This window comes from Mus caroli, chromosome 7, assembly GCF_900094665.2.
Source record: "Mus caroli chromosome 7, CAROLI_EIJ_v1.1, whole genome shotgun sequence".
NCBI lineage: Eukaryota > Metazoa > Chordata > Mammalia > Rodentia > Muridae > Mus > Mus caroli.
In genome coordinates this window covers 69,865,829-69,881,038 of record NC_034576.1, presented here as the reverse complement: position 1 = coordinate 69,881,038, position 15,210 = coordinate 69,865,829, and the positions used below count along the sequence as shown (strand labels likewise).

At 48.1% G+C, this 15,210-nt stretch overlaps 1 protein-coding gene across 1 annotated transcript in view; it reads right to left on the bottom strand.

Moving 5' to 3' along the window:
- Positions 1-369: 369 nt before the first annotated feature.
- Adamts17 (ADAM metallopeptidase with thrombospondin type 1 motif 17) overlaps positions 370-15,210 on the bottom strand; it is a 303,015-nt gene continuing 288,174 nt past the window's right edge. Inside the window, exons 22-23 of the mRNA XM_021167985.2 lie at positions 2,812-2,989; positions 370-645 (exon numbers count right to left, since the gene is read on the bottom strand). Of these exons, the coding sequence (XP_021023644.1) occupies positions 479-645; positions 2,812-2,989 (345 nt within the window). The 3' untranslated portion in view covers positions 370-478. The remainder of the gene's footprint in view (positions 646-2,811; positions 2,990-15,210) is intronic.

Sequence of the window (15,210 nt, the reverse complement as noted above, 5' to 3'; positions counted from 1 at the left end):
CACAAAGCTACATCAAGCCCGAGGAATTCAAATGTCAACAGAAAGCCAGAGCAGAAGCACTAAATGTGTTCTCTCTCTCTCTCTCTCTCTCTCTCTGTGTGTGTGTGTGTGTGTGTGTGTGTGTGTGTATGTGTGTGTAATTTTTATCTGCCAGAGGTGTCCCCCTTTGAGGTACATAGGAGGGAGCTTGGTAATTAAAATTATTTGATGACTCTTGTGTAGTTTTTCCTTAGAAAGCCATCCAGTGGCTGTTAAGAATATATTATGTTCAGAGGACTAATGGCAATGTCAAGTGCACTCTCTAGCTCTAGGCAACTGGATTCTTGAGGTGGCCTTATTGTGGGAGCAGAGGAGTGCTTTGGGGGTCCTGGCTGCAGGGCTGGTGTGCTTTTGGGTAGGGTGAGGGCTCTCCACTCACTAACTGCCACGCCTCAGACCTTGAGTCAGAGCACTGAGCAAGCACTGTGCTGTCTGTCCGTCATGAGCTTGGTGGAGAGGGCGGCTGGCGCATCTTATCTGCGTAGAAGTCCCTACAGGTCTGGCAGCAGCGCTGGTACCATCGCATATCCTGGCAGAGGTTCTTCTCTCGGATGACCCGGCAGTACACTGTCCACTGGTCCCGGGTGCATTTGTAGGTCAGAGCGGCTAAGGGGACAGTGGAAAGAACACAGAGGTTAAAGTCCTGGCTAAATACACAGAAGTGACCCGTTATCTTCAAGTACACATCAGCCTTACATAAACGTATGGACCTCTAGGGCTATATGAATGGTTCTTTTCTCCTATGGATCCATCTCTGCAGCCAACCCAGTCCCCTGACTGAGAGACTCTTGCTGCCTTTTCAGAGTAAGAGACACTAGACAACTTGCTCCAGAGCCTGGAGGAACTGGTCTATGATGGACAGCATAGCTTCTGTTGGCATTTATAAAACATGCTGACGTGGAACGGAGGACATTAAAAAAAAAGGATCCACAAAAACGCCAAGTTGAGGGGTAAACACGTGGCTCACATTTCCCTCAGGCTCTTAGTCCTCCTGCACATAGGAGGTCCCTGAAAAGATACCAAGCAGACTTATGCTGGCAACAGACATGGGTGTCACCTCTATGAGCTCAGCAGCACCCCCCACCCCCACTCAGATGGAAGCTGTTTAGCGTCCTTCGGGGCAGGTCAGGAGCTCCTGATAGTATGGTGGTGAGTGTTGTTAACCTAACAGGAGCTTGGTTCACTCAGGAGACAAAGCCTCTCGCCATGTCAGTCAGGAATTATCTAGAGTGGGTTGACTGCTGGAAGAAGACTCATCCTGAATGTGGGTGGAGCCATTCCATGCCTGGGGGCCTGACGTGAATAAAAAGGAGAAAGCGAGCTGAGAACCAGCGCGCATCTCTCTCTGCTTCCTGACTGTGGACACAGCATGACCACTGATCTCATTGTCTGTCCACCATGACTTCCCCAGGATATGAAGTGTACCCTTAAAGCACAGCCAGAATAACCCCTTCCTTAAGTTTCTTTGGACAGGTGTGTGTTTTGCATTAGAAGTTCCTTGGTTTATCCGAGCCACTGGCTAGACTGTGGATACACAGGCAGTTCCGAACACCAAGAGTCAAACTGTTTACAAAAAACTGTAACCTTTCTACCCTGCCTGTGTGCAGATCCATCATGGCACACAGGAGCCCATGCAGATATCCTCCGGGATCTTTCTAGAAAGAAGCATTGTGGGGCCGTGAAAGGTAGCCTGGTTCCCAGTTGAGCTAAGGCTCGAAATCCCGGAAACCCTTTGGGGACAGTGGGTGCTTCTGCCTGTTCCCAGGCACCAGGCCCCTGTCACTAGCCACAGCCCCCCAGAGATTTGTGGCAATCAGTCATGGATGGGCCATGCCCCAAGCCTCTCCACTTATAGAGGACGTGACCTGTGGTCACATAGGCTCAAGACAGATCTCCATTTTAATGAGGTACCTAGAGGCCTGGAGGACGTAGCCAATAAGCTTTCCTTCCCAGACAATCCTCCCTGCAAAAGGTGTTTAATTTCAGGCCCGCCCTGAGAAGTGGGGTATGGTTTTACTCATCCACTTTCCACCATGGCAATAAATGCCTTAAAACCACGGACTGTCTCTTTTCATTGGGATCTGCCCTGGGGAGCCATGGAGAAGGCCTTTGCCGCCTACAGAGCCACTGTCCAATCTTCTGTAGAAGGCCTCTCTGTGTTTCCAGCCACAGCCGCCATCACGCCCAAGCCAACTGCTGCTGACAAACCAAGGACTCTCCCCAAGGGACCAGCTGGAGCACCCCTCTTTTTCCACAGCCCCGGGCCAGATCCAGCCCGTGGGCCCCCACTCCATTCTCAGCTCTTCTGTGGCTAGGTATCCAAGAGCTTGAGAACCAGATGGCCCCAGCCTCGTTGCAGGCCTGGGCACCCCTGAACCAGCTCCAGCTGTCCCACACTTCAGACTACACTTCCCCACCCCGGAGCAGTGTCCTGGGGCTTCCCTATGGCCCCACACTTGCCTGGCAACAGTGTCGGGTAAGCACGGACAATTCCTCTCGTCCTGCCTCCCCAGTGGCCGTGCCCTGTGGCGGAGTGGATGTGGGACCCCCTAACCCTACAAAGCTTGCCTCTTCACCTCCCTCACACACCGGTGCAGGATTGAGGATGTCTACCTGTGTTGGCAGAAGGGTGAGGGGGATGGTCAAACATCTCTGAACCTTCTTCAGCCCTAGCAAATATCAGCCCCTTTATGCTCAAAGAAGATGGCTTCCTGGCTTAGCTAAACAGGGGAAGAGTTGTGCCCAGAAACCAGGGCCAGGGGAGGGACTCACCGAGGCGAGGGGAGGTGATGGTGTTCACATTGATCTTCTCGTTGCAAACCTCCTGGTGGCACTGTCTGTAGGCTGCTGGCTTTGAGAGAGTCGGGCACTCACTGCCATGGCGTCCAGTGAGCTTGTGCATACACTGGACCACTCTTGACTGAAGCCCCTTCCCACAGGTGGACGAGCACTGCCAGAGACAGGGACAGCCTAGGCTGAGGGTCTGTGGCCTGACCCTCCCATACAGCTGCTCCTGGGCATGTCATTCCCAGGGGCCCGCAATATCTGCATGTCAAGGACACTCACTACCTGCTGAAAGAATGCTGTGGGATGGCAAGCTTATGCCTCACCAAAGCATATACTGAGTCCCTTAACCCCTCAGTGGCTGATAGAGGGAGTTGAGGCTTTGCTGAATCTTGATTGCCAACTTGATGGGATTTAGAATCACCATGGAAACACATCTTTGGGCATCTCTGGGAGGCAATAGTGTCTAAGTTGGGCTGAGGTGAAGAGCCACCCTCTGTGTGAATGTCGCGATGCCATGGGCTGAGGTCCTGGGCTAAATGTGCCGAGCACTGGAATGCATGGCTTCCTGTTTCCTGATTGTGGGCACTGTGTGACCAGCTACCTTTAACTCCTGTCATTGACTTTCCCACCTGAAACCTGAAATGTGACATTGCTTTGGTCAGGTGTTGTGTCCCAGCGATGTCACTGATACAGAAGTGATTAGGTAAGGTACTGAGGACAGGGCACCCAGGGTGAGACTGGTGTCTTCATAAGAACACAAAGAGCATCAAGTGATGCCAAAATTGCTCTCTGCGAACCAGGGGATATCAGTCCCATGTTTTGGTGACACTGTCGTAAACACAACTGCTCTACTAGTCTTAAAAAACCAAGCACAGAACTATGAGCGACATGAGGTATTTGATAATGATAAACAATGTCCTGGCTGCATCTACCACACATGACATTTAGAGTACAGTTTTACCTAGAAAAGAGTTAGTTGTCAATATCTTGTCTTTGCAGCATCTTGTGGCTGCTAGGGGAGTCTGTACAGTGCCCTTGGCTCTGGAGGTTTACAGACACGCCCTCCATGTTATACAAGGACCAGTTTCCCTAATGGTGCTTTTCTGAGTCCCTTCCATTTTTAGTGGCACATGACTGTATTTCCCAAGGTAGTGTGGCCCTCTCCCCAAACCTGGCCCCCTTGGTTCTTACTCTCTCCAGGACTCTTGGCACCATTGCTCCACTAAGTTGGTTTGCTCCCAAGGAAAGAACCACAGCCACGTGCATACCTTGTTCATCTGGTGTCCCCAGAGCCCCCACTTCTCTGATTTATGGGGTTCTGAGAACACTCTGCAAAACTTTAATATGGCCCAGGCTGCATAGCGGCCCAGCTGGAGTTAATAACGGCGCCCAGGGTAGGGGAAGGAAGGAACTCCGAGACTGCTGCGAGTACAGAGAAAGCCAGGTGCTGCTGTCCTGAGCAGTGCTTCCCAGAGTCTCCCTGGAGTAGAAGGAGGGCCTTCCTGGGAGGTTATGGGAGTCACAGGTTCATGGAGGCATTGGTGGTACTATTTTGCCCACGTGGGCTTTGGCAGCTCCTGTTCAGAGGACCTTCTGGGAGCGGGGGCTTTGCCTTCCTGTCTAACAAGCAGGGTCATGCTGGTGTTTGCACTTTCAAGTGTAAACATTCAAGGGAACGCTGCTTGGAAAGATCACCAATCTTCAAATCACAGAACATGTGGTAAAAGTACAGGCAGCTCCCCACTGGGCCGCCACAGCATGTTCAAACCAGCTCAGACTCTCTCTCCCTGACATGCAAGGCTGGCCCTTCTCCTGGCTTCATGCCCAGTTCTGTATCCCAGACACACCCACCCTCCATTCTTGCAGCCCGGAGAATTCACCCCACACCACCAATGCAGATTTTTAGGTGTTAGCCTTAACCTCAGGAGTTCCAGGGTATGTGGATGTCTGAAGGGTACTGAGGTCATATGAGGAGTTCCCACTAACAGCGAACCCTTGACCATGGGGCAGGAGCTAGAGCAATGTATTTTTTAGGGTTATATTGCAAGAAGCTAGGATTGGCTGCAAGGCTAACCCGGTAAGCTTTGAAAAAAATCCTGATGTCCCAACCTCTGCCAAAAAAAAAAAAAATCAGGGAAGACTATGGACGTCACCTTTTTATTTTCAAGTTCCTCAGGTGGACGCAGTGGGTATCCAGAAATGTGAGCCCCCGACTTAACCTGAGTTTCTGTGCTCTGTAGAAAAGGCCTCCTCCTATGAAGCCATCATGTATTTATATCCAGCTAAGCATAATGAAGCTAGAATGATAGCCAGCGGCAGCTTGCACTGCTGGCTTTATGTAGAGCTGACAGGTGTGCTCAGAAGAGGCAACGGGGCAGCCTCCCGTCAAAATACCGCTGAATGTTTTCGTAAGATCAAAACTGCTCTGAGTTCAGGGGCAGCAAGGAGGAATGCCTTCCAATATGTAGTCAGAGTATTTGGCAAAAGGCCACTCATCTGCATAACTGCCACCGAGGTTCATTGTGGGTCTTATGAGGATGGCACGGGGGTTACAAAAAGGGAAAGAGGTAAAATATGTAGCTCTCTACTCCTGGAGACAGGATCTCATAAATGCAAAGAAGAGAGATGGCCTAAAATGTATAAATGTAAAGCAACCACCCCTACAGAGTGCATTTGAATAAGGTCAGAGGCAGGTCAGTGGCACTGTCAGAGCCGTCAAATCAAGGCAGAGCAAAGCCACGCCATCTGGTACGATGCCATGTCTATACAATGTCACACTAATGTGGAGCCATCCCATCAGGTGACGAATCAATCCATCACAGAGCAAAGCTGGGCCAGCGCATGCAAATGTACACGAAGGTGTGTGCCAGAATGTCCCGAGGGAGCGTCCCATTCAAAAGGTGTCTCTCAATGAAAATAGACTGCAATGACTATGCATGCCCTGACAAATGGCACAGGTGTCACAGGGGAGATGGTGGCGCAGATGATGCAAATATCCCACTGTAGTGCTCATGATGGCTATCTGATTCAGTGGTGAGTTCATAAGGCCCAGTTTAAAAATTCTAGAGAAAGAAAATAGCTTTGTGTCTAAACCCAGATGCCTAATACACAAGGTTAATTAAATTAGGTCCAGTAAGATGGCTCAGGAGGTAAAATTGCTTGTTGCTAAGGGCCCAAGTTTGGTCCTTAGGACCCACATCTTGAAGGAGACAACTCATCTCCCCAAGTTTTCTCTGACCTCCACATGTATGCTATGGTATGTGTCCCTGAGGGAGCACACACGAACGCATGTATGTGCATAAACAGTCATGTGACTTGTTCATAGGACATTATTGCTATAATGGATATTTGGATAAAACTGCTCACACAATTATGAAAACACTCTGCAAAGCAGAATTCTGACTGCTGTAGAGCCATTCTTACTTTTGTGATGAGTTGCTGTGGCTGGGCCTGCTTTTGGAAGAGAGGGAGGGATACCTGTACTAACCACAGCAGCTCATGACGAGGACCACCTATATGCGCCCACAGGCACCCTGAAGATGAGCATTCCCTTTGAAGGTTTTGATTTCATTAAGAACAGCCCAGGGAAAGGGCTGGCACCTATGTCATTGCCAGTGTGCAGGTACATTTGACAAGGAAATTCTGAGGCTGCTCCAGGACCCTGAGCTTGACAGTGGAAAGGGTCTTTCTAAGGTCAGCTGCCTTCTTCCCAGACCACCCCGCCCTATGAATTAGAGGCTGTACCGAATGGAGATCTGATGGGTGGCCAGGGATCACCCAATTCCAACACTTAGCATCTTTCTTAGCACATTCGATAGCTTTCAGTTTCCCAGTCTATAAAAAGAGCTCTGGGAAGCCTGACATGGAAAGCCTGACGTGGATGATGTCGCTGAAGTTCTTGAACAGGGACATATATTCCTACAAGGCAAGCATGAGTGGGGTTCCCTGTGCTGGAGGTCCTGCAAATCCTACCCTAGGGAAGGATTTTACTTGAGTTTTGCCAGATTTTACCAGGAGTCCTAGAGGGCACTGTTCCCACAGCCAAGGGTGACTGAGGGCCTTCATCTGCCTCAGATCACCTGGAAAAGCTTTTGTGAACATTGAGACATTTGTTTATCCATCTAGAAGGTTAACCCGGAGTCTGCCTCTCAGGTAATGTCTTCCTGTGTTCGAGAGGATGCGATCACTTCATTTTTGTTTACAGGAGTGTGTTCTGATGTGCAAATTTGGAAGACAGAGCATTAAGGATTTTACTGCGGAAGTCCTATTCTGTTTCTGGGGTTAACTTTTCTTTTTAGGTATTCTGTACTAAAGATTTCTCAGGAAATAAATAAGAATGGAGAATTCCCTCCAATGGCCTTCTACTCTGACTGTACTTTGATCTAAGCCTGCCCCTAGCCTAAGAGCCACACAGCTTATCTCTCTGCAGGGAATCTTTGGGGGCAGATGTTTATCATTTCAGGGAGTGGCTGGTGGGAAATGGGCCTGCCGGGACCCTACAGGAGTCTGTGATATTATAGGTCTCAACAAACATTAGAATTGCTATATATATATATATATATATATATATATATATATATATATATATATATATATATATTTTAGCTGCAGAGGCAGGACCAAGGATAAAGCCGCTGGGAGGGAGGCTGCAGCAGGCACACCTGGAGGTGGCCATCTTCCTTCGTTCCCTTGATATGTCCTGTCAGTAGGATCTAGCTCCTGGTCGATTCCCTCAGCCAGATATCCTGGAGCACCATTAGGGGCCACTCTGGCAGAGATGGAGCTGTTTTTGCAAGGCACCTTTCTGGGACCCCAGGCTCAAGTTACAGAGAACAGAGACTTGCTGGGAATTCCATTCTTGTGACCTCCCCTGAGGCCCTAGACTTAATTAAACACGGAAGAGATGACAGGCACTCCTGATAGCATAGGGGTTTTGCCTCAAGCCGTGCTCTGAAAGCCATTTTTTTCAGGCTTTTACAATCTAAGCAAACACATCTATAAAAACAGATCTGGTCTTGTTTGAAGCTCTCTCCAGGCTGCCCCCGACCCCCCTTTTAAAGTGGCTCATTTCATCAGTATTTAATGTGGCTCCCCCAGATGCACTTAAACCGAGACAGAAGTAAACCATCCATAAATCCACGCAGGGAAGCTCATCCTTAGGCCCTGTGAAGGACAGCTCTCTTCCTGTCCCTTCTGGAACAAATAGCTATAAAGCACACTGTCTGCTGCCTGGTGACCACACTGTCAGGGGCAGGAAAGGCAGGAATCAAAGACACCTGAGACAGAGGTGCCAGGGTGGGGGGCACAATAGTGAAATAAAGATGTTATGGGCTGGAGCTGTTGTTCGGTGGTAGAGCATTTGCTTAGCATGCAGGAGGACAACCTGGCTTTCATCCTCATAATCAAAAAACAAACAAACAAACAAAAAAACGAAACAAGAAACTAAAACACCCCACCCCAACAACAGAAGTCAGGATGCAGACCCACAAGGCAAAAAGGGAGATTAAACGTGGATTTTCTTCATAGGCTTTTAAAGGACATTACAAAGGGACTAGGAAAAAGGGATTTCTCTTCGGTTAGAGAGTTTTAGGCAAACAGGAGGAAACAGGTTACCAGACTCTCGTGACACTGTGCAGCAACAGTATTGCTTGGCATCTTTCAAAAGACAGTAATTGTAATAGCCATTACAGTAGGACCCTCCTGTTGACAGTGTCCGTGGCTTAGGGATGTTCTTGTTAGTTCTTACACTAACAGCTAATAACCAGTAGCCTAATGTGCTTGGCACACAGTAGGTGCTCAATAAATGTGCCTGTAGGAAATGAGGTGCCATCTTTCAGAGGCAGGGTGTGAGCCTTGAGCCAGCAGGGAGGAGTCAGGCCCCACTGCTGCTCAGAGGCTCTGCCCTGTGACACCCTCCTGGCAAGAAAAAACCTCTTCTATTCTCAGCTGCAACCAGCTGTAAACAACACAACATTCTAGTGGGATGCTTCCAGGACTTATTATTATTATTTTCTTAAAATCTTATGAGAGAAATGGTATCCTGTGGGAACTTATTTGGGGGTAGAGGAGTTCAGCTCAGGCTGCCCTGCCTGTACTGATTCTGGGTAGACTGAGGCAGGAAGAAACTCGCAGGGCAGCAGAAGTAGGTTCCGGATGGTAAAGACGGAGCAGAATCCCTGACAGTAGCTCCACTTTCTGTTTGCCTCAAAGGTGCCTGGCTGGTGAAATGCCAGAAGCTCTTCAAAGGCTTTCCTGACAGTTTCCCCTCCAGACTTGGCAGGAACCGTACAAACCCGGGGCAGCTGTTGAAACCTGAAATAGTTGGTCTGGACAATAATGAAAATCTTCACAATGTTCGTGCTAACTCTGACATGTAAGGCAAAGTTAGACCCATGCACTCACACACACTTTCCCCCTTTAGCTTGGCTTGGCTTTCCAGAGCCTCCCCTAACTCCGAATACGCAATCTGACACCTGGGAGGACTCAGGTTGGGTCTTTACAGTCAGGAAGCCTGAAAGCATAGCACCTGTCCATGATTTACAAGGGCTGAGAAGTCCTCAGAGGTTAGCTCGGAGGAGTCTAAAATGGTGGCTCTAAGTTTTTCCTCTGAGGGCAGAAGATTCCCATTATCACTGTCCTCTCTATCTTTAGTAGTGGATGCAGGTTCCATGGAACTCCCAGGAAAGCTGCAGACAGGCTAGGAACCAATGTGAGCCCCAATTTCCGCATCTAGAAACCTGGGACAGATGGCTGTGAGGGTCAAATGGGGTCACATGAGTGGATGTGCTCTGCCAAGGATTCTGCCCAAATAAGTATGATCTTTCACCAGCACCTCATCCAGCACTCCCCAGACAGGGGTTCACAAGGTAACATTTATTCTTTGTTCAGCTCTTGGGGCTTAGCATAGCCTTGTGCTGGTCAGGAGGCCCTGGAGGCACATGGAGTGGCCTACCATTTGCATCTCCATTTGTGAGCATGGGGTCCAGTGCAGAGCAGAGGCTCAGGCAGTGCTGGCTGAGTCACAGTAAGGTGGCCACTGGTCTACAACAAGTAGCGACCCCAGCAACGCAAGCAGAGGCTCTGAAGTGGCACAGGGCAGAAGAGCTTTCTGTAAGTAACACTGTTGGCTCATTTCTAAGGCCATGGCCCTCAGTCCTTCTCACCCTGTCAAAAGCACAAGAAAGTGTCTAACAGCTCCAGGCCCTGGAAGCATCCTGACCACAATGTTTGTGTCCCCCGGGATCACTGCTGGCTAGTGGTTTGTTGTTGTTGTTTGTTTGTTTTTTGGATTTAAAAAAAAACTTTTATTGATTCTTTGTGAATTTCCCATCATGCACTCCAATCCCACTCATCTCTCTGTCCCTCTGCCCTTGCAACCTTCCCCCAAAAGAAAACAAAGAATAAAAGCTAAAAAGTAAAAAAATAAGAAAAACCATCTCGTGGTGGAAGCTGCTGTGTGTCCCACTGTTTGTCCAAGCATCTTTACTTGAAAATGTTCATGGCACTGAGTCATTGGACTAGCTTGAGGCCTCTGGATTCTGCTACACTGTCAATATTGGATCCTCATCAGGACTCCTCATGGTTATCCTTTTGTTGCCCTGTGTGATGGGGATCCTGCAGCTTTGGTTCTGCAGGACTGGTCCCAGCAGTTCATAGATGGGGTAGATGTTGGGTTGGGCCAACTCAAAGCTTTGAATCTGGCCTTGGGTGGTAGCTGAGTTGGTCAGCCCACTTGCCTGACTGAGGCTTCAAGGAAGGTACAGGACCAGCTCTCTTACCCTCACATCATGGAGGCCAGCTCTCTAGCACTGACTTGGTGAGGGGCAGGGCAAGCTCCCTGCTGTCATGCCCTAAGAGTTGGCTCTTCTACATTAGGGTGCTGCAGCCAGGGAGGGGCCAGCTCATCTGTTCTCACATCTTTGGAGCTGGCTTTCTCCACCAGGGCCAGTTCTACTGTGCTGTCCAGGTGAGAGGTGGTGTCATACTGCCTAATTCTTATATCAACTTGGTACAAACTAGAGTTATCAGCAAGGAGGGAACCTCAAAGGAGAAAATGCCTTCATAAGATCTGGCTGTAAGGCATTTTCTTAATTAGTATCTGACAGGGGAAGACTCATACCATAATGGATGGTCATGTTCCTGGGATGGTGGTACTGGGTTCTATAAGAAAGCAGGTTGAGCAAGCCATGGGAAGCAAGCTAGTAAGCAGTATCTCTCCATGGTTTCTGCATCAGCTCTTGCCTCCAGGTTCTTGTCCTATTTGAGTTCCTGTCCTGACTTCCTTTGATGATCAACTGGGATATAGAACTGTAAACCAAAGAAACCCTTTGTTTCCCAACTTGCTTCATGGTATTTCATCACAGCAAAGGAAACTTGAACTAAGACACTGCTCATAAATATTCTCTCTATATTTTATTTTTTTGTGCTGCCCATCTCACAGGAGGAGGCCAGAGTACGTGTAGACAGATAGAGAAGGCTCCCTTGGGGCTTTTTAGAGGCCCTGTACATCAAGAAAGCTCATTCCGAGGGGGACTCTGCTACTTGTCATTTTGTCTGCTATTTGTGATATCATCATTTGTCTGCCAATTGTCATTTTGATCCTTTTGGTAGGAGAGACACCAGATTTAACATGTGCTAACATGTCTCACACTCAGGACAAAAGGCTAACTGACATGCCTATTTAACAAATCAAAGAAGAATCTGACCATCTGCCTCCCCAGCTGCCTGCTGGTTACACAGTCATCATGGCTGGCAGCCCCCACACCCTACCTTGAACTCTTTAGCCCACACCTCAGATTCTCTGACTCCTACATAACCCAGCCACTTTGGCTACACATGTCTCTTGGTTTCCTGGCTTGCTCCTGGCCTCTTGGCTCCTCTCTTAGCCCCATCTTCTCCCCCAACCCCCATCTTCTGCTCTGACCCTCCTGTTTTAACTGTCCCAGTTCCCCAGGGTTGAAATCATCGGCTCTGTATCTATGGGGTGCAATTTGTTATTGGGGCTGTTTTCTAGAAAGTGCTACTCTATCCCTGGAGCTACACTGTGGCAGGCCCTAGCAATGGCAGTACCAAGGGCATGGATGGGAATATGAGGCATGATCCTTGTACATGACTCTAATAAAGGGTTGTCTGCTTGTTGGAATCTAGATCATAGAGAGTCTGCCAAGCCTCTCCCAGATTCAGAGCTTTTAGGGGCCCAGCTGCTCCCGACACTGCAGTAGACATATATAGCATTAGGTCCAAAGTGGCTTCCTAATAGCAGGGATGCTGACACTGTCCTAAATGACAGTCTGGGCTCAGCTCAGGCTGCACTCTGATGGGTAAACAGAAGGATTACCACTTAAACACAGTAGTCCTCAGAAACCCCGTGAAGTGGGTTTCTGTTTGTCAGGAAAAGTTATTTCCCTTATTCCTACTCCCTCCCACCTCCCAGCCAACTAGTTCTGGCAGTAGGGCATCTAGTTCCCTATTCAAGGTCTCAGGACATTCTGGTTTATACACTTTCTCCCACTTTCGTCCTTAAAACCAGGAAGGCTTCCCACATAGTTTGCTGTTCTATCTGCCCCTAAGACATAGCCTGGAGGGATACCCCCAGGAACACTGGAGCTCTGACACACTCAAGATCACAGTTGAAGCCACAACATCTTTCCCAACACCCAGCATAAATGGGACCTCCACAGGAACCAGGGAAACACAGACATCTGCCCAGCCAGAGGCACAGTTTCCTTCCAGTGTACACCCATGCCTGGAGCAAACCCAGGGATCTGCTCCCTACTCACCCCTGCAACACCCAGAGAAAGCTTGACTACAGGGAGCTCTGACACAACAGGATCTCAGGAGCTTGGTCACACCAGGATTTCAGGATCCCAGAGGCAGCTTGACTCCCAGGGGGGCTCTGACACACCCAGGATCTCAGGATCCCAGAATCACAGAATCCCAGAGATAGCTGGACTCTGAGTTCTGACACAATCAGGATCACAGAAGGGACAGACTCCAGTCAGAGACAGCAAGGGCAGGTAGCACTTGAGATAACCAGATGGTGAGAGGTAAGTGCAAGAATATAAGCAACAGAAACCAAGGCTACTTGGCATCATCAGAACCTAGTTCTTCTTCCACTACAGCAAGTCCTAGATACCCCATCATATCAGAAAAGAAAGATCTGGATTTAAAACCACATCTCATGATGATGATAGAAGACTTTAAGAAGGACATAAATAACTCCCTTTGAGCCTGACAAATACAGAGGCTGATGCTTGCAGTCAACCATTGGACTGAGCTCAGGGTCCCCAGTGGAGGAATTAGAGAAAGCACTGAAGGAGCTGAAGGGGTTTATAATCTCATAGGAAGAAAAATCAACCAGACCCTCTAGAGCTCCCAGGGACTAAACCACTAACCACGGAGCACACATGGAGGGACCCATGACTCCAGCTGCATATGTAGCAGAGGATGGCCTTGTTGGGCATTGATGGGAGGAGAGACCCTTGGTCCTGTGAAGGCTTGATGCCCCAGTGTAGGGGAATTAATTACAAGGCAGGGAGGTGTGGAAGTGGATGGGTGGGTGGGTGAGCACCTCCATAGAAGCAGAGGGAAGGGGAATGGGATAAGGGGTTTCGGGGTGGGGGAACCTGGAAAGGGAATAACATTTGAAATGCGTGTGTGTGTGTGTGTATATGTGTATATATATATATATATATTGAATGACTGAATGACACAGGTTTTAATTCCCCAGGAAACCTTTCTTTCTACCCAGGGAGTTGGCTTGTTTGGTAGTTTCATTGTTCCCTTGTTACATCTGGTGTTGAAATCTGGGAGAGATACTGCTCACCCTCTAAGATCATAGTCCCTCCTAACTGAACTGAACTTCTGGTTTGACCCTCCTGGATGTGGATTATTTGCCTATGCAGGCTTCAGTCACTTACCACATTCAACCCTAAGATTTAGAGTCTGCCTCTTCAGCTGCTTCTCTTCTCTACCGTTACCCACTTGCTTTTCCTTGCCTACTTGGTACGTGTCCTCTCAGAGCTGCCTGCTCTGTCTCTTGCTCACTGGAGCTTGCTATATACTCCTGGGAACCTCATCACAAGGAGAGGGGTGCCTATCCACTGTGACCCTAGGTGCCTCACTGACAAATCCCTCCGGGGATGCCCTTGGGGACTGAGACACTGTTCTATGGCACTTACCTCTTACTGTGTCACCCTCCCTATGCCTTTGGTCCTTTTCTAGTGGGATCCTTACCTCTGGTGAGACTCCTATTTATGGACCCTTTCCCAAGTCTTTTCTACCTCCTAGTTGCTATTCTCCTGTGAGCTCTTTACTGCCGCCCTTTCTTCAAGGATCTTTCCCTTCCTCTAGCTAACCATGGGCTCTTCTCAGTTCAGGTTAGACTCTTGGCTCCTCTCTCCTACTTTGTCTAATCTTTGCCCCCCTCACACTCAGATATCATTAAATGCCACTGTCTTATTTTTACTGCAGATAGGGTTTGGCTTCCATCCAAACCTCATAGTCAGTCTCGGTGGCCAGGAAATTACACATCTGATTTCCAAATTCTTACAGGCTGCAACAACGTCTGTCCCCGTATAAGCACATGATTTAGAAAGCTCTTATCCCTAAGCCTTCTTTGTTCTCAGTGTTCACCCTATCTAAGCCCTTTGTTCTCTGCTCTTGTCCCTTCCTCTGATCTCTGGATTCAATCTTACAGAGTTTCAAATGTCTTTTGGGCATGGATAATATTGGAAGAGTTATCACATGCTGTTTTAGTCTACTAAAAAGCTGGCTCTTGAGATGACATTTGGTTTGCCTACATTAGACGCAAGCATCTTGCCTCCAAAGCCTTTGTCCTGGACTAGTTAGTCACCTGACTCTGACAGGGAGAGAGAAAACAAAACAGAAAAGCCCAGGAAAAAGACATTATATTTTGAGAACAACCAGGCAGGAGGTAAACGAGTTCCAATAGAAGTTCCTGATGGCTAAATGTAATCATACATGTTTATCTCTGAGTACTCTTACCCAAGGTATCTTTAGAGCTTTTGCTAAAATGAAGCTTTCTTTATTGCAGGACTTGTAGAGCATTGGAGGTGTCATTTAAACAAAAGAATCTGTAAAATCCCAAACAGAAAAGTTACCTTAAAAATTGAAGCAAAAGAGGTTAATAGTTAAAAATCTATATATAGGTAATTTCTATTTGCTATAGCATACTATATATGTAACTTGAATATAACTTTTGTTTAGAAAAAATAGATTATCTTTTTATTTGACTGAGGAGACAATACCAGGCCTCCAAGATGTCTTATCTTATTTTAATTTCACTAGACTAATGAGGCAACACCATACCTCTAATATATTTTAGATAAGGTTTATAAATCCCTATGGTTATAATGGTCTATT